At 40.5% G+C, this 22,361-nt stretch overlaps 1 protein-coding gene across 2 annotated transcripts in view; it reads right to left on the reverse strand.

Annotated features, from left to right (window-relative positions):
• Positions 1–366: 366 nt before the first annotated feature.
• LOC122922105 (N-acetylated-alpha-linked acidic dipeptidase 2-like) overlaps positions 367–22,361 on the reverse strand; it is a 160,497-nt gene continuing 138,502 nt past the window's right edge. For both annotated transcript variants that reach the window (XM_044272577.1, XM_044272579.1), the window contains 6 exons: positions 18,527–18,627; positions 17,195–17,285; positions 16,325–16,577; positions 15,379–15,460; positions 11,844–11,936; positions 367–1,320 (listed from right to left, as the gene is read on the reverse strand). In XM_044272577.1, coding sequence (XP_044128512.1) covers positions 1,110–1,320; positions 11,844–11,936; positions 15,379–15,460; positions 16,325–16,577; positions 17,195–17,285; positions 18,527–18,627 — 831 coding nt within the window. In that variant the 3' untranslated portion in view covers positions 367–1,109. The remainder of the gene's footprint in view (positions 1,321–11,843; positions 11,937–15,378; positions 15,461–16,324; positions 16,578–17,194; positions 17,286–18,526; positions 18,628–22,361) is intronic.

The following is a 22,361-nucleotide window of genomic DNA, read 5'->3' on the forward strand; positions in this document are numbered from 1 at the left end:
TGTGTAGAAAAAAAAGAATAGCCCTCTGCATAGAACACCCTGAAATCTGGAATGTGTGCTCTCTCGAGTTCTGTGACTCTAAATCTTTATGCTTAAAATGGTGCTTGTAGCTGATGACTAGATCCCTCTTTCACTCCTACTCCAGTTATGCTGTGACTTCCACAAGCCATAGAGTACACACAGCTGATATGGGCTCAAGCATAGAAGATTGGGCACAGGAAAGTAGGGATGCCCTGCGACCCTGCATGTGCTGTACAGTGTCCATGTGTTGTGCGGAGACTCACTACAAAGGTGCAATTTCAGATGGCTCCCTGAGGAACAAATACATTTTAATAAAAAATAATTATACTACTGTTGCAATGAAACTTCTTTTAAAAACTTTTATTGAAACAAAAATGATAAAAAACAAGTGATGTTTCTTTGAAATCTGCTTTTAAATCCTAATGGCAAGTTATATTTATGAAGACAAAATAAGGTTTATACACTTCATGAGGTTTAGGTTACATTTTTGATTAGCTATAATATACTCGGAAACAACAAACAGTAATTTACTTATTATTTGCATGTCCTCTATAGTAGAACTGCTAACAATCCCTCTCTTAAACAAGTTGGCCACTTTATATATATATTGCTTCACATATTGCTTTAAAATAAAAAAAAAAGTTTAACATAACTCGATTTAAATCGTACCTGACTCTTTAAAAAAAAATGGCATAATTGCTTTTTCATAACTTTGAAGAAACATTTGTTTGGGCTTCTTTAATGTTTTTTTCAACCATATTATTCTGTTTCAGCTGCACAGCTAGATGAATTTCACTCAGAAGCTGGGGGCATCTTCCTTCTGCCAGCACTGTATGCAGCTTACCACCCATGTTTGTGATTTAGAAATTCGCTAGTTACACCATTCTCTATTAAATGAAATTGTGTGAAAGTACAGTGGCTCTAAACGATAGGTCATTTTCTGATGACACATTTCTTGTAACTATGTTCAATACATCTGTACAAAAAAAAAATGATGCTGGAGAGTTGTCGGTGCATAGAAGTCACAAGTTCTTACATAAGCTGTGGATACATAAAATTCTTCTGATATTGTGACGTAAGCTCTCACTTCAGAGTTGTGTGTTGCCTATGCTCCTTGGGTCCTGAATGGTGCTAGCAGCAGAGGCTATGGTGTAAGCAATGATAGAAATTTCCTTTTTAACTTGTTGCCAGCGTTTTTCTTGGTTTGGATCATTTTCAATATCAAACATTGCAGAAGCCAACCCAGGAAAACTGGAGGAGGCGTACAGATTGTGCTGATTGGGGGCATAAATCACATGCCTGGGGAGATGGGAAAAATATTTGTTAGACAAAATAAGTGTTACAGTGCATAAAACTATAACTGTTTCATAGTGAACATTGCCCCATTATTCTCCTGTAGAATGGTAATAGGTAACCAATAAGATAATAATAATGCAAAATATTTTATAATATACATTTATAAAATGTCTGCTTTCCTTGCTGGCTCTTTGCCAGAGGGGCTTTTCCAGAGGTACGTTATTGATGACCTATCCTCAGGATAGGTCACCAATATCTGATCGATGGAGGTCATACTCCCAACCCACTTATCGATCAGCTGTTTGAAGAGGGTGCCATATGAAGAACAGCTGCTATGCCCATGCACTTTGTATATTTTGTGCTTGATAAGCTGTGAGGAGGATACTGTGTTCACCAGAATGCCAGGGCCTCTTCAAACAACTGATCGTCAGGAGGAGGGTGCTGGGAGTCAGACCCTCACTATTGATGACCTGCTGAAAACCCTTTTAATCTGCTTTCTTCCTATGCAAAACGACAGGTAATCAGTATGAGCAGCACATGTAAGTGATATCAATGTATATAAACCTCTTTATGGTTTTTTCATATTTTGCTATAAAAATGATCTTTATACCATACATTTTAGTACAAGGTAAAATGTACACTGGATTCTGTGGGAACACTGTATGGAGCAGTGCTGATTCTTCCTTCCCATTTATCAAGAGTCACACCTAAAAAAGCTGGAAATGTTGAAAGTCACACATTCCGTGCTATATATCACAGATACATGTAGACTTAGATCCACATCCTAGTATTGCTACTAGGAATAATTAAACCTGTTTTATTAATAACTGCCGAGAACAAAAAGTGAGAGGTCATGCCTTCAGCATTTAAAGAGATGGTAACACAACTCAAGTAAATGATGGCTCAAGTTGCAAATGAATATGGAACCGTTTTAAAAGAAGTTCAACATGCCCAAGCTTTTTCCCTTCTCATCGTCTACAGGTGCATCTCAATAAATTAAACCAGCGCATATATATATATATATATATATATATATATATATATATATATGTGATTACTACAAGACACCAGGTATAGCAGCAATCTACCTGTGTGTATAAACAAGAAATTGAGCGTCAAGCCTCAGTTGTCAGTTTATGTAATTTCAGTTTCTACATGGTCACAATTCATGATTTTTATTTTATTTTTTTGGGGGGGAGTGTCTTTTAATTTAATTAAGCAGCATATATACGTGATTGCTGCAGCAATAACCACGGTGTGGCAGCAATCTACCTGTGTGTGTTAAGTTGAAATTGGGCATCACACCTCAATCATCCATTTATGTACATTCAGCTTCGACATGGTAGAAATGTAATTTTTTTTGGGGGGGGGATATTCAATTACATTAAGGAACATACGTACGTGATTACTGTGTCAATATTAACATATTCTCACAGTCAAGGCTATAGTGGGGCCTACATCATGCTACTAATGCCTAAGGGTCAGTTTTCATGTACTTACTTTTCACACGGTTGAAATGTTAAAAAAAAAATAAAAAATTGGGGGGGGGGGGGGGGCGGTAAATATCTTTAAGGCGCAGCATTAATATACTTGATTACTGTGTCAATACCAATATTTTCTCACAGTCCAGATAATGCTGGGGCCTGCATCATGCCACTAATGCCTGAGGCTCAGTTTCAATGTACTCACTTTCCACAAGGTTGAAATGAATTTTTGTTGTTTTATGTGGGGGGAAGGGTGAGGGGGTTACATGGTTGAAATTTAAAAATGTTTTTTGGGGGGTGGTTAACACTGTTTAAATGTAAAACAAAAATTGTGGAGGGGTAAATTTCATGAGGTAGCATAGGTACATGATTACTGTGTTAATAAAAATTTTTTGTCACAGTCCAGACAGGCTAAATGCGATCAATAGACCTCTCCTTGCTGCTGATGCCCCATCTTGTCACACTTGCTGTCTGCCTGCCAACCTACCATCATGTGGTGTACGGCTGCTGCTGCGGCCTTCATAATGCCACTTCCAACCATCATGTTCCCCAAATACACTTTTTTTTTTATCTGTGTTTAAACATCATCTGCCATAAGGGCTAATTTTTGAAGATATGCCGGTGTCTTTTTTAAACATGCTCTATGACAACACCATCAAATGTGAGTTTACCCATAGCTATGTATGTCATTGTCACTCAGACTTTATTAACTATGGCTGTCATTGCGTTTCAGGGCTTGGGAAGGGGGGGGATGTTCGAGGGGGGGGGGGGGGAATTCATAAAAAATAAATGAAGAGATACGTTTTCCCAAAAAATATAAGTCGTAGGAGGCTGGAGGGAGTTATATACCAGCTTTCAGGGCAATTGGAGCAACTTCGGTTTGGCGTGAATCAATTTGGGTACAAACTTTTCAAAAAATTCTGCAAACCAGACCCGATATGAATCTTGACTGGTTCGCTCATCTGTAAATTCCACTATATCTGTACTTTACACCAGGAATGCACCCCTTTGCTTGATTGGCCAGCAAACTCGCCTGACCTAAACCCCATAGAGAATCTATGGGGCATTGTGAAGAGGAAGATGAGACACCAGACCCAAGAATGCAGACGAGCTGAAGGCTGCTATCAAAGCAACCTGGGCTTTCATAACACCTCAGTAGTACCACAGGCTGATCGCCTACTTGCCACGCTGCATTGATTGTAGTAATTCATTCAAAAGGAGCTCAAACCAAGTACTCAGCTCAAGGAGCTCAAACCCATTTTGGTATTTGCATATAATGTACTTACTTTTCAGTCAGCCAACATTTCTGTATTAAAAATTTACTTTGTCTTGTATAATATTCAAATTTTCTGTGATATTGACTTTTGGGTTTTCATTAGCTGTAATCTACAGTCGTGGCCAAAAGTTTTGAGACTGACACACACATTAGGTTTCACAAAGTTTGCTGCTAAACTGCTTTTAGATCTTTGTTTCAGTTGTTTCTGTGATGTAGTGAAATATAATTACACGCACTTCATACGTTTCAAAGGCTTTTATCGACAATTACATGACATTTATGCAAAGAGTCAGTATTTGCAGTGTTGGCCCTTCTTTTTCAGGACCTCTGTAATTCGACTGGGCATGCTCTCAATCAACTTCTGGGCCAATTCCTGACTGATAGCAACCCATTCTTTCATACTCACTTCTTGGAGTTTGTCAGAATTAGTGGGTTTTTGTTTGTCCACCCGCCTCTTGAGAATTGACCACAAGTTCTCAATGGGATTAAGATCTGGGGAGTTTCCAGGCCATGGACCCAAAATGCCAACGTTTTGGTCCCCGAGCCACTTAGTTATCACTTTTGCCTTGTTCTTCACCAAACTGTTGTTGGATTGTTGGAAGAAGTTGCTGTTGGAGGGTGTTTTGGTACCATTCTTTATTCATGGCTGTGTTTTGGGGAAAAATTGTGAGTGAGCCCACTCCCTTGGATGAGAAGCAACCCCACACATGAATGGTCTCAGGATGCTTTACTGTTGGCATGACACAGGACTGATGGTAGCACTCACCTTTTCTTCTCCGGACAAGCCTTTTTCTTGATGCCCCAAACAATCGGAAACGGGCTTCATCGGAGAATATGACTTTGCCCCAGTCCTCAGCAGTCCATTCACCATATTTTCTGCAGAAGATCAATCTGTCCCTGATGGGGTTTTTTTTTTGGAGAGAAGTGGCTTCTTTGCTGCCCTTCTTGACACCAGGCCATCTTCCAAAAGTCTTCACCTCACTGTGCGTACAGATGCGCTCACACCTGCCTGCTGCCATTCCTGAGCAAGCTCTGCACTGGTGGCACTCCGATCCCGCAGCTGAATCCTCTTTAGGAGACTATCCTGGTGCTTGCTGGACTTTCTTGGACGCCCTGAAGCCTTCTTAACAAATATTGAACCTCTTTCCTTGAAGTTCTTGATGATCCTATAAATTGTTGATTGAGGTGCAATCTTAGTAGCCACAATATCCTTGCCTGTGAAGCCATTTTTATGCAATGCAATGATGGCTGCACGCGTTTCTTTGCAGGTAACCATGGTTAACAATGGAAGAACAATGATTTCAAGCATCACCCTCCTTTTAACACGTCAAGTCTGCCATTTTAACCCAATCAGCCTGACATAATGATCTCCAACCTTGTGCTCGTCAACATTCTCACCTAAGTCAACAAGACTATTACTGAAATGATCTCAGCAGGTCCTTTAATGACAGCAATGAAATGCAGTGGAAAGGTTTTTTTGGGATTAAGTAAATTTTCATGGCAAAGAAGGACTATGCAATTCATCTGATCACTCTTCATAACATTCTGGAGTATATGCAAATTGCTATTATAAAAACTTAAGCAGAAACTTTTCCAATTTCCAATATTTATGTAATTCTCAAAACTTTTGGCCACGACTGTATAATCATTAACATTAAAAGAAATAAACGCTTGACATAGATCACTCTGTGTGTAATGAATCTATAGCGTATATGAGGTTTGCTTTTTTAATTTAATTACTGAAATTAACTTTTCGATGACATTCTAATTTATTGAGATACACCTGTATATAAGAAACTCAGGACATACCCATATAAAGTAGTCACCCAGTCCCGCCGAAAAATCTTTTGGTTCAGCCGCCTTTGCTTTTATTTGCCTGGGCACGATAAAGAGCTCCTGCTGCTGCCACAGTACCAAGAACTGCATACTATAGGAAGAGACCATGTGACTGCTTTGCTTTGGGGCTCTTGGAGAGAGGGGGTCCAGGACTGGTGAGGTTTGGGCAACTGGTCAATAGCTCCTGAAAATAAGAATCTAGCCCTTTGGTCCTGGGAGCCAAAACAAGCACTACAATGAGGTGCCCATTTTGGTATTTGCTATGGGGTCCCTTTCATCTGCGACTGTACAGTACCACTCATTAGATTTTTTCCAGGCTGTATAAAAATTCTAACACCCTTGTAAAAAAAAATGTCTGTCTTTGGCTCAAATGCTTCAGTACAGAATATGCAATGGGGTTAATTTACTTTAGTGTGGTTTTATAAAATGTGTCTGTTTTTACACAATATATAGATATCCATATTTTAGTATTCTATAAACTGTCTGGGTTCTCACAATGAAAGATTCCTTTGATAGTTTTCTGGATATTGCTTTCAGTGAGAATAATTATATAGAAGCATACTGCCACATACTAATGATAAATTTGTCCTAAATACGGTATTATTCTCCATGGTGCCATTAGAGCAGAAAAGATTGTTCTACCACACAATTGCTGAAGATACTAATGAGGTTTCTTGTTTGCCAAACCTGTGAAAAACATGACTATTTAAAAATAGAATGAAAGGGAACTTATTGTAATACATACGAAAAAGCACAATGCAGTTGTCACTGTTATCTGGTGGACATAAAAGACCTGGAAAGCTATTAAAATCCCAGCTTTGCTTAGGAAGTGAGGTATTTTTAGAAAAGGTGTTGATGGCATAAACAGAAATTAAAAGATAGTAGCCACAAAGTAATGTCTATTTGTATAGTCATCTACTTCTTCGGTATATACTTAACATCTTTATTGAGAATTTAGTTTTCTGTTCTGATATGGGTCACACAACAATGGAATTTTTGGATACAACTTTGATGGGAAAAAACGGTGCCTGATGGACTTATTGACATAGTGCAGTGCCCAGGTTTGGGGTGGTACCAATGGGACACAGTTGAGGTGTAAACACGTGTTACTTCCCATTGTACCACACCTTACCATCCCTTCCAAAGAGCAGCAAGTCCAGAGAGTCAGGGTCTATAGTGAACCAGTGTGCTTCTTTACTGGAGAAACTCAAGTGCAAAACAATACAGGCAGGGATTCTCCAGTCTCCTCCCTGACAGAAGAAGGTTCTGTGCTGAGGGAAGGCCTGAGCTAGCTGTCCTCTCTCTCTCAGAAGTCCGGTACCCTGGCCAAAGGGTTGGTGGCTCGGCCATCTGTCCGGTCCTTTGGTCAAAGGAGTGGGGACCTAGAATCTGTGGCAGAGTATTCCTGTCTCGGCATCTTCTACTGATCACTTGTGCAGTCTGGTAAAGTCTCTTCTACTAAACACTAGTCCCTATCTGCAGACAAAAAAGTGCTCTGCTCTCCTTATATACAGTTTCTATCTAAACTAGAATCTTCTAGTTGACGGTGGGAAAGGAGATGCACAGCCTAAACAGAAACATTGTTGCAATTTCAGTCTGTTACAGACTTGTATAAAGTTTCTTTACGGTACCAGCAGTGAGACTATGGAACTCTCTGCCTGAGGAGGTGGTGATGGTGAGTACAATAAAGGAATTCAAGAGGGGCCTGGATGTATTTCTGGAGTGTAATACGGTAATAATACAGGCTATAGCTACTAGAGAGGGGTCGTTGATCCAGGGAGTTATTCTGATTGCCTGATTGGAGTCGGGAAGGAATTCTTTTCCCCTTGAGTGGGGAAAATTGGCTTCTACCTCACAGTTTTTTTTTTTTTGCCTTTCTCTGGATCAACTTGCAGGATAACAGGCCGAACTGGATGGACAAATGTCTTTTTTTCGGCCTTATGTACTATGTTACTATGTATATAATTGGTCTTATTATGAGGAACAAGCATTAAATTCCAAATAATTGCCTTATGTAAATGTGCTGCAAAGTGTTCGATCATCAGGTGACCACATGTCTCATGTGGGATTTAAAATCATTGTGAGCAGCACAGTGCCCGGTGTAAACAGAGAAGTGCTGCAGACAATGAATCTGTATAGGGGATGAATAATCGTGGTAATGATTGTTTAGCACCACACGTGATGTAAATGCAGCTGAATGAGCAAGCAGTGATCGGGTATGAACTGCATGTTCCCACTCATCGGCCCATGTAGATATGATCCCATTGTCCTGCACTAATCATGGAGATCAGTGGCGCTCACTCTGTCAATCAATGCACAGTTCTGTCTATGACTGGGTAGAATGCCACTGGATTTTTTTACTCCTAGCTTAAAAGGGTTTTCTCATCATAGACAATGGGGGCATATCGCTAGGATATGCCCCCATTGTCCTATAGGTGTGGGTCCCACCGCTGGGACCTGCACCTATATAGAGAACGGAGCCCCGAAAGTGAAGGAGGGCGCACTGCGCCTGCGCAGCCGCCCTCCATTCATTTTCTAAGGGGCTGGCAAAAATAGCCTTGGCTATTTCTGTTGAGCCTATTGAAGTGAATGGGAGCGGTGGCTGGTCATGCGAGGTGCTCTCCCATTAACTTTTATGGGGAGCCGGCTTGGTGGTGGCTGGCACCACCATGCGGGGCTCCGTTCCTGATATAGGTGCAGGTTCCAGCAGTGGGACCCGCACCTATAAGACAATGGGGGCATATCCTAGTGATATGCCACCATTCTCTATGATGAGACAATAAAAAAATAAAAACATTATACGTTAAAGGGGTTCTCCAGGAACTAAGAAAATGAAAATTCTTAAATATTACTTTATGTATAAATATATTCCCAAATATCTTTCATTAGTTATAATGGCTCATTTTGTATATGGAGCAATCGTAAGGAAAAGCCGCCGTCCTATAAGCACACACAAAACCTGTCCTAATGACACAGGAGAACAAGTTACTTAACAACTCTGAGCTAAAGAGCTGCCTCATCCTTCTCTCTTTTCTGCTTGTCTGGGATTATATTCTTGAATAGTGTTGGGCGCGAATATTCGAATCGTGAATATTAATCGCGAATATCGGCACTTCGAGAATTTGCGAATATTTAGAATATACAGGTCCTTCTCAAAAAATTAGCATATTGTGATAAAGTTCATTATTTTCTGTAATGTACTGATAAACATTAGACTTTCATATATTTTAGATTCATTACACACCAACTGAAGAAGTTCAAGCCTTTTATTGTTTTAATATTGATGATTTTGGCATACAGCTCATGAAAACCCAAATTTCCTATCTCAAAAAATTAGCATATTTCATCCGACCAATAAAAGAAAAGTGTTTTTAATACAAAAAAAGTCAACCTTCAAATAATTATGTTCAGTTATGCACTCAATACTTGGTCGAGAATCATTTTGCAGAAATGACTGCTTCAATGCGGCGTGGCATGGAGGCAATCAGCCTGTGGCACTGCTGAGGTGTTATGGAGGCCCAGGATGCTTCGATAGCGGCCTTAAGCTCATCCAGAGTGTTGGGTCTTGCGTCTCTCAACTTTCTCTTCCCAATATCCCACAGATTCTCTATGGGGTTCAGGTCAGGAGAGTTGGCAGGCCAATTGAGCACAGTAAAACCATGGTCAGTAAACCATTTACCAGTGGTTTTGGCACTGTGAGCAGGTGCCAGGTCGTGCTGAAAAATGAAATCTTCATCTCCATAAAGCTTTTCAGCATATGGAAGCATGAAGTGCTCCAAAATCTCCTGATAGCTAGCTGCATTGACCCTGCCCTTGATAAAACACAGTGGACCAACACCAGCAGCTGACATGGCACCCCAGACCATCACTGACTGTGGGGACTTGACACTGGACTTCAGGCATTTTGGCATTTCCCTCTCCCCAGTCTTCCTCCAGACTCTGGCACCTTGATTTCCGAATGACATGCAACAGTCCAGTGCTGCTTCTCTGTAGCCCAGGTCAGGCGCTTCTGCCGCTGTTTCTGGTTCAAAAGTGGCTTGACCTGGGGAATGCGGCACCTGTAGCCCATTTCGTGCACACGCCTGTACACGGTGGCTCTGGATGTTTCTACTCCAGACTCAGTCCACTGCTTCCGCAGGTCCCCCAAGGTCTGGAATCGGTCCTTCTCCACAATCTTCCTCATGGTCCGGTCACCTCTTCTCGTTGTGCAGCGTTTTCTGCCACACTTTTTCCTTCCCACAGACTTCCCACTGAGGTGCCTTGATACAGCACTCTGGGAACAGCCTATTCGTTCAGAAATTTCTTTCTGTGTCTTACCCTCTTGCTTGAGGGTGTCAATGATGGCCTTCTGGACAGGAGTCAGATCGGCAGTCTTACCCATGATTGCGGTTTTAAGTAATGAACCAGGCTGGCAGTTTTTAAAAGCCTCAGGAATCTTTTGCAGGTGTTTAGAGTTAATTAGTTGATTCAGATGATTAGGTTAATAGCTCGTTTAGAGAACCTTTTCATGATATGCTAATTTTTTTAGATAGGAATTTTGGGTTTTCATGAGCTGTATGCCAAAATCATCAATATTAAAACAATAAAAGGCTTGAACTACTTCAGTTGGTGTGTAATGAATCTAAAATATATGAAAGTCTAATGTTTATCAGTACATTACAGAAAATAATGAACTTTATCACAATATGCGAATTTTTTGAGAAGGACCTCTAGTGATATATATTCGTAATTTCGAATATTCTAGATTTTATTTTTTTTCATCAGTAACCTCCCTTCTTGCTTGTGGGCCAATGAGAAGGCTGCAATGTCTGTCAGAGCTTAGCAACATCCCTAGCAACCAATTGGAAAGTTGCCTACCCCTTACTATAGCTCCCCAGCAGCCATTTTCTACAGTTTTTAAAGTTCTGAGAGCGACAGCAGTGTCATTGCTGTGCTCTGTGCTTTCCACACTACATTAGATAGATAGTTAGATTGTATGTGTGTGTATATATATATATATATATATATATATATATATATATATATATATATAATACAGATAGTGGAAGATAGTCAGTGTAGGGTATATCCTGATATAGTGTAGCTGTTGCAGTGCAGTGTGTTAGGTAGTGTGATAGGTTCTGCTGTCCATACATACATGTAGACCTGCTAAAATGTGAAGTTTCACGTATTGCGCCAAAATATTTGCATCATTAGTGCCTATTAGTGCAATTGCGATTATATTGGAGCACTCGAACTGCATATAAAGCCATTTTTAATGTTCTGCTGTGCCAACCATTTTCTCCAGTCTCAGGAAACTTCTAGCAGCTTGAAAAATGTAGCAAAAGTGACCCACGCCTGTATTCCGCGGTCATTATGCGAATATTACATTGCCGGCGGCTATTTTATTTTTCCTAATCGTTCCCTAGACAAAATGAGCCATTATAACTAATGAAGATATTTGGGAATATTTTTATTATAAAGTAATATTTTAAGTATTTTAATTTTCTTAATTTCTGGAGAATCCCTTTATGCTTATATGGGTTTTTAACATTGGAACCATCATGACAGCTGTCATGATTTGGTGGCATCTGATGGACATCTACTTTTTTTTTTTTGTTTTTTCATCTCAAGCCACACATATCGGGTGTTGCGTTAAAGAGGTACTCCAGTTTCATGATAGCCTAAGGATAGGTCATCCATATCAGATTTTTGTGGGTCTGGTGCCCATGCAGCAGCAGTGTAGTGTTATTACAACTTTTTGTCAATTATCTTGAATGGGAGAGTAAGTAGTAATTACCCTCCACCTCCGCTGCAATGTTGATGAAGATACACACTTGCAGCGCTCCTTGCCAGGTGGGAAATTCTCCCACAAAGGTCACAAAAGTTGAGAGGATGATTTCAAATGGAGCATTTTATCAACTTTTCATATTAAATTCTCCACACATTACCTATAGTATATGTTGCCAGCAACTCCAAGTGGGTCAATGAAGGATCGTTCAAGTTGCATGAGTTGATCATTAATCTTTCTCACCTCTAACGGACTGAAAAGGAAGAACAGGGTAAAGTTGTTCCATTTATTATTATTATTTTAATTTTTACTCATCTTAGAAAAGACCTTCTTATATTAGAAATTATAAAAGTGGCGACTGTGTCGGGGGAAAAAAAGTAAAAAGTTGCATGTTTTGTTGCAAACTGGGACTTGCGTCAACAGTTGTGAATTCTTTACATCAGAAAACTGCGATAGAAGCTCGATAAATCTCCCCTTTTGAGTTTTACTATTGCTCATCAACATGCATAAAATAATTTAAAAAGGTACTCCAGGGGGTGAGAATTTATTTTTGACTGGTGTAAATGATAATGGACGAAGTCTAGTATGTGATGAGTTGTGCCAAATAATGGGACCGATTTACTAAGCAAAATGCACAAGAATCTTGCTGCACATTCTGCCAAAAACTGGTGTACATTCCATGAGCCAGGTTTTATAATGCACTTTAGACACAGCTTGCAAGATGCATCGAATGCGTCAGTGTGAGCCATTACGGCCGGTTTGGAGCATTTTCTGCTTACCTAGTCTTATGTTACGCTGTCTAAATTAAAGACTGTAATGATAAATCTGCCACAATATCTATCAATATGAATTTTAATTGATTTGGCAGAATTTGCACCAACACCATTGATAACTGTGCCTCAGTCTATTTATACTGAGATATGTATATAAAACAAACCTTTTAATGCATATATCCAAAAATATAATATCATATTCTCCATGTGTAGATACTATGGTATATAGGTTAGCCTTGTGTTGTAACACAGATGTGTCAAAACAGCACAAGTAACCGTATTACAAGGCTAAGGATAGTTAATTACTGCATTTAAAGGGGTTGCCCCTTCTCGGACATTGGGGGCATGTCGTCTGATAGTTGTGGGTTCCACCTCAGGGATCACACTTATACTTAGCTGGTAAAGTCCCAGAGTGCACCGCGCAAGTGTCGCCACCGCTCCATTATCTTCTATGGGGCTGGCAGAATTAGCCGAGCCAGTGCTTGGCTATTTTTGCCCCCCCCCTTCCAGGAATGAATGGAGGGCAGCCACGCATGCATGGTGCACTCTCTCTTTGCCGGCAACGTTCTAAGTATAGGTGCAAGTCCCGGAGGTGAGACCCGTGCCCATCAGACACTGAAGGCATATCATAGCGATATGTCCCCAATGTGTGAGATGGTGCATCCCCTTTAATGAAGAAAACTACACACAGTGGTGTGACAGCAAAGATAATGCGCATAGTGATGTCACAGTACAGATAGACCCCATGCTGCTACCCTGATGGTTGTATAAACCTCTGGGATCTGACCCCAAATCCCATTTGAAAGCATTAGAGTTCAACCCCACAGTGTCTAGCACGTCTGAACGTTTCTTGGCTGCATTCAGCCAACCGAACCATGTGGTTTTACTCTTATAAGTATGTGACTGCTTTTTTTCCAAAACCAATGCCCGACATGTCCGTGGATTGTGTCACCGAAGTGACTGGGGCTAAGTTCTAAGACCCCACACAACCTCAGTATAACTTTTTTTTTTTTTCAGAAAGCAACCATGTTTGCCTAATCCTGGACAATCCCAGGTCAGTTTTTCCTATGGAGAGCAGAGGAACATGCGCTAGTAAAGAATTTTCTCTACAGGGCAACAAATACATAGTCTACTCCATGTAATGGCTGTGGCAGTGGATGGATCCCACGTGCTGATCGCAGTTGATATTCATGTAAACCTGTAAAATAAGCTATATTACAAATTGACTGATTTACTGCATTTGTGCTGAAGACAGGAAAAGTGTTCAGTAGTCTCAAGATGTCTACACATTATCCTATCAAACCCAAAGCCCAAAGATGGTGCCAAAGTGCAATTTAACATGAGGACGCTGGCCGTCAAGGAGCATAAAATTAGACCGGTGGCAAAAGTTATGCTAATTTTGTTTGCAGAATGTTTTATGAAAGCAAAATTATTCTCTAGAGTGAGGAACTGGGAGTAATGGAACATGCAATAACGGCCTTGACATTTCCTATGTTCCCATGGGTAAGTGTTATGGTTTTATAATGTGGAAATCTTTCCGTCCCTGCATTTCTCACATAATCCTCTTTACTCTTGGTTTATGAATCAGATAGGTTATTCCTGTGGGAACCTCTTTATCTCCTAGTTTTACCTTTTTCCTGTGGACACATTTTTAGAGTGAAAACATCAGTGTAAAATGTTAAAATGGAATGTCGCCAGAAAATAACATTTAAATAGTTTTTTTTTATTTTTATTATACACATATTGAATTTTTTTTTTAATTGATGCGACTAACCACCCTGTTGTATTCTCCACAGTGGCCAGTGGAGCACATACTGTACATTAGACTGAAATCTCATTTGGCAGCTTTGCAATGTAGACTGGGACAAGCTTGTTTTGTAAAGCTAGAGGCCTAGGTAAGGCAAGATAACAATACTACACCCAGATAAGGCTGTGTATGTAGCGTCGGACTGGCCCACCATAGTGCCAGAGGATCCTCTGGTGGGCCCAGGCTCTGATACCATTGTGGGCCCTCAAAAGGTCCAGCAGATAAAAAAAAAAAAAACATTTGGAGCTGCCTTTGGAGCCAATAACTTGCCACTATGGTCTATTTCTTTGAAACAAAATCTATTAGACTTTATTGATGGTATGGAGTTTGGACCACAAGAATAATTTCCTCTGGTGGGCCCAAGGAACCCTAGTCCAACCCTGTGTGTATGCGCCTTCCCTGTTTTCTAGGAGAATGGCTATACTCCATCATCTCCTACAGAGTCATAGTCTGACACTTCATCTGTCATTCATTAGAGCTATCATAAAGCGTGCACAAAAGAGGGAGGAAGGTTGTATCTCCAGCATGGCTGCCCCAGGAAAGTAAAAGTATCATCCTGTATACATTAGTATCCACCATCTTTGTTGTATATTAACAAGGTCTAATGTTTTTATTTCATGATTTTTGATGCACTACTTGGCATGGCATTACCTATCTGACTCAATTATAGGCTATATCTGCAGTACTTTGCTAACCATTGTTTTTTATTTTCCAATGCATCTTAAATAATATATTAAGCAGCTTTGTAAATATTATAAATGTAAAAAAAAAAATCTCAACCATTTTGGGTCTACAGCTCTTCTGCAGAGCTACCGGTATGTGTTTATGGTATCCTCCTGCAACTAAACCCTATGTTGTATTGTCCTACAGTCATACTACTTTCCATCTGTCCTCTGCATCTTGCTATGATACTATACATCCAAAAGATAATGAGACCAGATTAGAAGCTGTCGGGTAACAAATGTCTGTGTGTAGCCCTACCCATGGTAGGGAGCCATGACTTTTGGGAGCAGTTACTTTTTAATATTTTATTGCTATTGGGCAATTAAAACCTTTTTTGACTCTTACAGTTTTCTACAATTTGAAGAAGAATCAATTTTTCAAGTTCTACTTACTTTTCTCTATTTACTGTCTCTGCCCGTGACTGCAAGGCCTTAGCTGCTTGGAGAAATTCACCAACTGCCTCCTTGATTGAAGCTGGAAATAGAAGATTTAGAACCTATGGTGCCTTGATAGCTGACATATATAATACAGTATATAAAACTAGTGTAAAATTCTCATTTATATACAGTGCTCACTAGGATGCCAGATTACAAAAATGTCCAAACTTTTGGAGTCAGCTACCGAATTATTAGGTAAATTCATGCCAATATGGGATTTGTAGGATTTCTGGACCACCAAAATCCCAGTTAGGGGAATTTTACTCTATCTGCACCTTTTATTTTACAGTACCTCCATTAAGGCTAGTTTTCATAGCGGCTTTTGTCTACAGAATTTAGTCCTGAAAACGTGGCACCCTGTGCTTTATCTTCCACGTCTGTTCTTTCTTGGCATGGTGTCATGTACATGGACGCCGCTGGAAACTGCAGCAAGTGTCCACTCACTGTATAGCTACATCCAGTGGGGCTAAACCATGTACTGGTCCACAGCACTCAAATTTAAAAACAGTGGCAAAAACTAGAAGGTGTCTGCTGAGGTATACGTGGTGGATTTTGAGAGATCCGCAGTGTGAACTAGTTCTTATGAGACCATTGGAGTGACTTGATGTCAGTCATTCAAAGACACATGAACTAACTGCCAATAATGGGTTGATGTCTCGTCAAATACAATATACCATGTTTGGCCACCATATGCACGTGACATGCTATCACCGTAGACATTACTTCATTCTCATGGAATCATAAAAAAGATCTAGTAGTGGGAGATCATACAGGTTTCCTGAGGATTGTCCGAATAATGCCCCTTGTGATAACCCTTTAATAGAGACTATAAAGTGGACCTGTCTGTTCTACCGATGTGATGTGTTTTAGTAAAATGGAGAACTGAAGAGTCAAGACTTACTCAGGGTAATGTTATGTTCCAGTAACTTAGGACCATATGAGCTTTGCACGTCATTGACAATTATTTGCAACGTCTCTGCATAATGCACACAGTCAAAATGCAGGATCACGTCATCCGCTAGACGAAGGGCCATTTCACCCCACAGCCGTGCAACAGCTTGATGATAGTAGAAACCTTGGTCCATAAGACGTGAAACCAAATCCACAGTTTCATAGACAGAATGATACATGGGGTATGATGATAAGAAATACTTCTGAAAAGAAGAAAAGATTATGTGCATTACGTAACAATGAGCTGTAGGGGATGGTCTAATGTTGCTGTTAGTTGAAGGGGTTGTCCATTTCCAGTTAGAAACCAGACAACACTGAGAAATAGACTGCAATAAAGAAGTGAGTTGTACTTATCTAGCAGACCCATCTCTAACACCCCGATTCTCACGGCTGGACTTTGTTTACATGGTTGCAGCAGTGACATCACATGTACAACACATGACTGCAGCAGCTAATCACTGGCCTCTTCGGTGCACCACTGACGCCAGTGATCTGCTGCAGTCATGTGTTATCAACAAGTCACAGAGCCCAGCCGTAAGAACCAGCGTGTCCCCACTGAATCTGCTAGGTAAGTACACCTCACTTTTTATTGCAGCCTATTACCCAGTTTTGTCTAGTTTAATTTCCTCTTTAAGCACAAATTGCACCCTGCTATCCAGTGAATTGGGGATAAGTTATAAACAGGGGTGGGGGGTGTCTGATCCCCAATCAGATAGTGATGGCCTATTTAAGGACTGGACAACCCCTTTTAACATTGTCAATGATTTTCAGCATCGACTTTGCATAAAATATAATTTCATGTTATGTCTTGGCACAGTACCTGGTCATAGTTGTATCTCACATCTACTGCAGATACTCCAAGAAGTTGCAGGAATGGTGAGTAGTCACTTCCTGAGCCCAAGTTCCCCACACTGTAAAACCCAAATAAAATTTGAAATTAGCATAATCTAATAGGTAAACTACCGTCCAGGGGTGGATATGTAAGATCTCGACACAGCTGAGTGAGGGAATTACTGCTCTGGCTAAATGGTTATGACCAGGGATGAGCCAAAGGATGCCCACAATATAAGATTTTGCTCACCAGCTGTCTTACTGTGGACCAACCAACTCCTTTCCAACTCAGAGACGCACTGGATTTGAACAACAGATACAACTTGATAAACAAGGGGGGTGGCTGTGGCAGTTCATGGCTGGGAATTTTGTCTCGTCAAGAAACACTGTTCCACGTTCTAGTGTGTCTACTCTTGGCTAACTGGCACACTAATCTGCAAGCTCTTCTCCAGCTCACAGAACGCGGACTCTCTGCCCATACTTGGCTGAGAGTCACAAGCTACACTTCCACTGTCTTGGCTTGAATTTGGGCACTCAAGTAAACCCCTGGATTCTTCCCAGGTGTGACATGTCCCCCTCTTTTACCAAATACGGGGGTCTAACTCCCCTGCATTAGTCCCCACTCTCAACTTGCCATCTGTGGACAGACAGCCTTACCAGTGCCATGTTAACCCCTTCCCCCCCGATGGGAAAACTGGTTGTAAACACATCCCACTACTTACAGACTGACCATTTGGGCATTAGAGCAATACCCCAAGGCTCATGACCACACAGGTCAGCTAGAGCAGTCCCTGATGTTTAAAGGGATTTTCCCATCACAGAAAAGGATGGCATGTCCATCACAGCTAGAACTAGCAATGTGTATGCTTCATACTCTGGAATAGTAGGTGTTTTAGCAGTCACAGCCCCACCGATCAGTGATGGTGTATCCTAGTGATATACCCTCACTTTCTGTGATGAGAAAACCCTCTTTAAACATGAATGCAAGGGATAAGTGTTCCCAAATGAAATGTATTTGCCCAAAAATAAATGCATCAAAGCAATAGTGAAAGTGTAGAAGCCTGTGACTTTTAATGTCCAGGTTGTTCACCTAAATTTCAGTCGACTCTTACTACTGTAAGTCATTCATAATGAGCACAGACATATACCGTCCCTTTCACAACATTTTTGTTGGTTCCATTGTAGTATGCACAAGTTCCCCGCTATTAAGTTGTATTACTATATTTTTGTAGCAGAATATTATGGGCCAAATGGACACAAACGGAGATATTTTCTTGTTTACCATAATCCTATGCAATTGTTGTTGTAATGAGCTACATACTATGGTAAGTTTGGATCATGCGATGATGGTCCATTCTTAAGCCATGTGTCATACACAGATCTGCGTCCTGCTCGTACCTCATCTGGATTAGGGTTTTCTACCTATGCAGAGAAACAAAACAATTTGCATTAATGTCAGGCAGTTTTGCGGGTTGGATTTTGTGTTGTCAACATTTGCCCTTATGATTGACGGGTAACGTTTACAAATATAGTACCATTGGGAAGAAATGGCAGAAGCATTCAACATATTGGGGGTCATTTATCAAGACTTCGTATGCCAGTTTTTGTCGTAAAAAATAAATAAAAAAATCACACGGCCCAGTGTTACGACTTAAATGCCAGTGCGCCTCAATTGGACTGCATGTGGCAATTTTTACACCACCTTCAACACTGGGTAGTGACGGGGGCAGAGCGGGAGAGTGGTGGCCCATCAACCCTGACAAATTCACAAACATTTACACCAGTTTCCAGGTGTAAATGATTGAAATCTGCTCCAGTCAGGGACTGGAGTAGATTTCAATCTAGACGCATGGACTGGTGTAGGATGCACCTAATTTATGTCAAGGCATGCCTCTCCTTGTAAATGAAGCACATTATCCAACAGCACAGGGGCTATCCAAAACTGGTGTAAAATGCCGTTCTTTGATAAATAAGAACTCTGTTCTACACAATATAGTCTGTCTACTACTAACCTGACAGCCAGGTTAAAGCTTTTATCGATCCCACATGGAGGCCTCCCAACTCTCCCACCTGATGGCAAATCAGATTTTAACTGCCTTATCCTTTTGGTCTCTCTCCCGTTTTACAACACACACAAACTTGACTTAGCCAAGTGGGCATGTGTATGGGGGATCAAGAAAGATAGATTGTTCAGTCAACCAATGTCTAATGTGTATGACCAGCCTTACATTCCAGTATGACCCCAAAATATCCTCATGTAATCATATGAAACACAAAATCCTTTTACAAACCTCTATCTTCTGATCAGAGGATTAAGGAATTTTAGTGGGTTCATGAAAACCTTTTGGAGTCGCACATGCTGTTTTTTGTGCAGTTTTTGATGCTCAAAAACTTCACAAGAGATACCATTGATTTAACATTTATTTTTTGTTACTTTGTGAGTTTGAGTTGCAAGAGCGGCAGAGATGGCAAGCTAATGTCTCCTGCCCTTCAAGATTTCTTCTAATGACCCATTATACAATGGACTGTTTAGATTCATGTTGGGAACCACTGGGTGAAGCTTTGCTGCCAAGATTAAGTATGGTCATTACTAATCGATCATCTCAGCCAGAGATCATTCCAAAGTCTAGGTTAGTGAAATGTGACATTTACTAAATTTTCATGCTGTGAATCCTTAACAATAAGAAAAGGTCAAAAATTCATACTACAATTGCATGCAAACACAAAACGGTTTTAAAAATAAAGACATTACAGATGAAAGTATTTTATCTGCAAGGAGTTGTATGGGGGGGGGCTGAATTTGTTTAGCAGCATACATGAGTGTATTGTGATTGAAATGTGGAAACACTAGAAGGGAGCTATGTGAATGTATTACACATACACTAATCCGGTGCAGAAGTTATGATGACTGCCATCCATTTGATTTTTAGATTTTTTTCGGGACCGACATGTGACTGCTGTAAGAACAGTATGTGGCTAGGACCAATAATTTGTTATAGCATTAATGACATCACTGGCATTTCTTGAACAATGAGGTGGAAGTGGGCACTAGAACTTATATGTTGGATTGGAAGGAGGGGGGAGGTAAAGTAGTAAGTACAGTTTTTTTTTTTTTTTCTTTCTAAACTCTCAGACATTGTTTCAATAGGAATAAAACATATTTGCCAACTCAACTCTCCCAGACTTCTGGAAGAGTTGGCAAATCTCCTGGACGCTGGAGAAGCCTCCTGGCACTTCTAGGGAGATTAGCCCTTAAAAGTGTGTGGCACTAAGGGCTGTGTCAAACACAAATTCCATGGCCAAATACAATGAGCGAGCAAAGCCCCCACAAATAAAGGCGTGTGTCTTGGATTGAAGAAGGCATGGCTTGATGTCTAGCCCTGAAATATTTTCAACAGTGTGCTAGGCCATGCACACCCTATTCTCCTGCATCCATGTTAAAGGAAGTTGGCGAGTATGGAATAAAGCCTGCTGCTGACAACTATAAACATGGCGGGGGCCCAAGTTTTGTGATCAGTCCGGAGGCCTATGGTTCAATTAATCCACCACTTCTTAGGCCTCATAATGATAACTAGTGTTGAGCGAAGCGAAGCTTCCGGAGTGGAGTTCGAACTGAATTTTAGAAAAATTTCTATTCTAAACGAAGCCGAATTTCCTTGCACTTCGTGGTAACGAATCATTTTTCCTAAAATGGCGTCTGGAGTTGTCTTAGAAATAACAGGAAAAAAAATACTCATCTCATGCATTTGCTTGCGCAGAGGCAGTCCGCTTGATTGAGAAAGGTCTTTTTCAATGAAGAGAGGAACGGACTGCCTCTGTGCGAGCAAGTGGATGAGGTGAGTGATTTTTTATTTTTAACTCAAAAGGCCATATTGCACTAGCGCATTACTGTTTTTAGCAGCCGTTAAGTGTATGCACTTCTGTCTAAGCGGCAGTTAAAAACGGTCCCATTGATTAATAGGCTGAATGGGTTTTTAAAATGGCAACTCATGACGAATTAATAAAAAAATATATATATATCAAATTTCTTGTCGAACTTTGGCAAAGCTGCTAAATCAAATTTTACAAAATGAAAAATCTAATGATAACACAGGGTATAACATTCTGAGCCAACAATCCCTTTGCTGTAGATCAGGGCATGTGTGACTCTCCAGAAATCCAGGCAGAACTAATGGAATTCCGCAGTGCTCTCTTCATGCTCATCATCACAACGGAGGAAAGATCTTTGACATTGGCAAAGAGATTTGTCTGGAAGCCACACATGAGTCATACTTTTTATAGCATTCTGATGATAATGAAATGACAATGCTTGTCTTTCCAGATCACTCGAACTATCAATATTTGAAATGTCACAGATAAGTATGTCACCGTCCACCTATCTTTCAAAACGTTCTTGACATGGTGGGAAATTTCTCCAAACTGGTGTACAGGAAAACTTACTTAGTTGCCTGTTAGAGTAGTTTATTTTAGCATTCACTCTAAGCTCCAAATTATAAAATTATAGCTATATCAATAACAGTATGGGACAGATATGAAATGTTAGGCCTTCAGAATGTTCTCTGAGGGCTCTGGTTCCAGAAGACTTTATTTATACAGTACATTATACACAACAAACCAGTTATTAAGAATGTTAGATACACTGCCTGGCCAAAAAAAAGGTCACTCCACCTGGTTTCAAATAAGTGAATAGGTAAGAGCCTCCCAGCTGGTCAGGTCTAGGTTCAGCAATGTTATGTGCCCATAAAATGAGGCCAGCTGACTACCTGAACATACTGAATGACCAGGTTATTTCTTCAATGGATTTTTTCTTCCCTGATGGCACGGGCATATTCCAAGATGACAATGCCAGGATTCATCGGGCTCAAATTGTGAAAGAGTGGTTCAGGGAGCATGAGACATCATTTTCACACATGGATTGGCCACCACAGAGTCCAGACCTGAACCCCTTTGACATTTTTGGGCATGTGCTGGTGAAGACTTTGTGCAGTGGTCCAAATCTCCCAATACAAAAATGAATACAATGCTGGACAGAAATAAATGTTGTGACATTGCAGAAGGTTGTGGAAACGACTCCACAGCGAATGTGTGCCGTAATCAAAGCTAAAGGCGGTCAAACAAAATATTAGGGCGTGAAATTTTTTGTGGCCAGGCAGTGT

Source organism: Bufo gargarizans, chromosome 11 (assembly GCF_014858855.1).
Source record: "Bufo gargarizans isolate SCDJY-AF-19 chromosome 11, ASM1485885v1, whole genome shotgun sequence".
Classification (NCBI taxonomy): domain Eukaryota; kingdom Metazoa; phylum Chordata; class Amphibia; order Anura; family Bufonidae; genus Bufo; species Bufo gargarizans.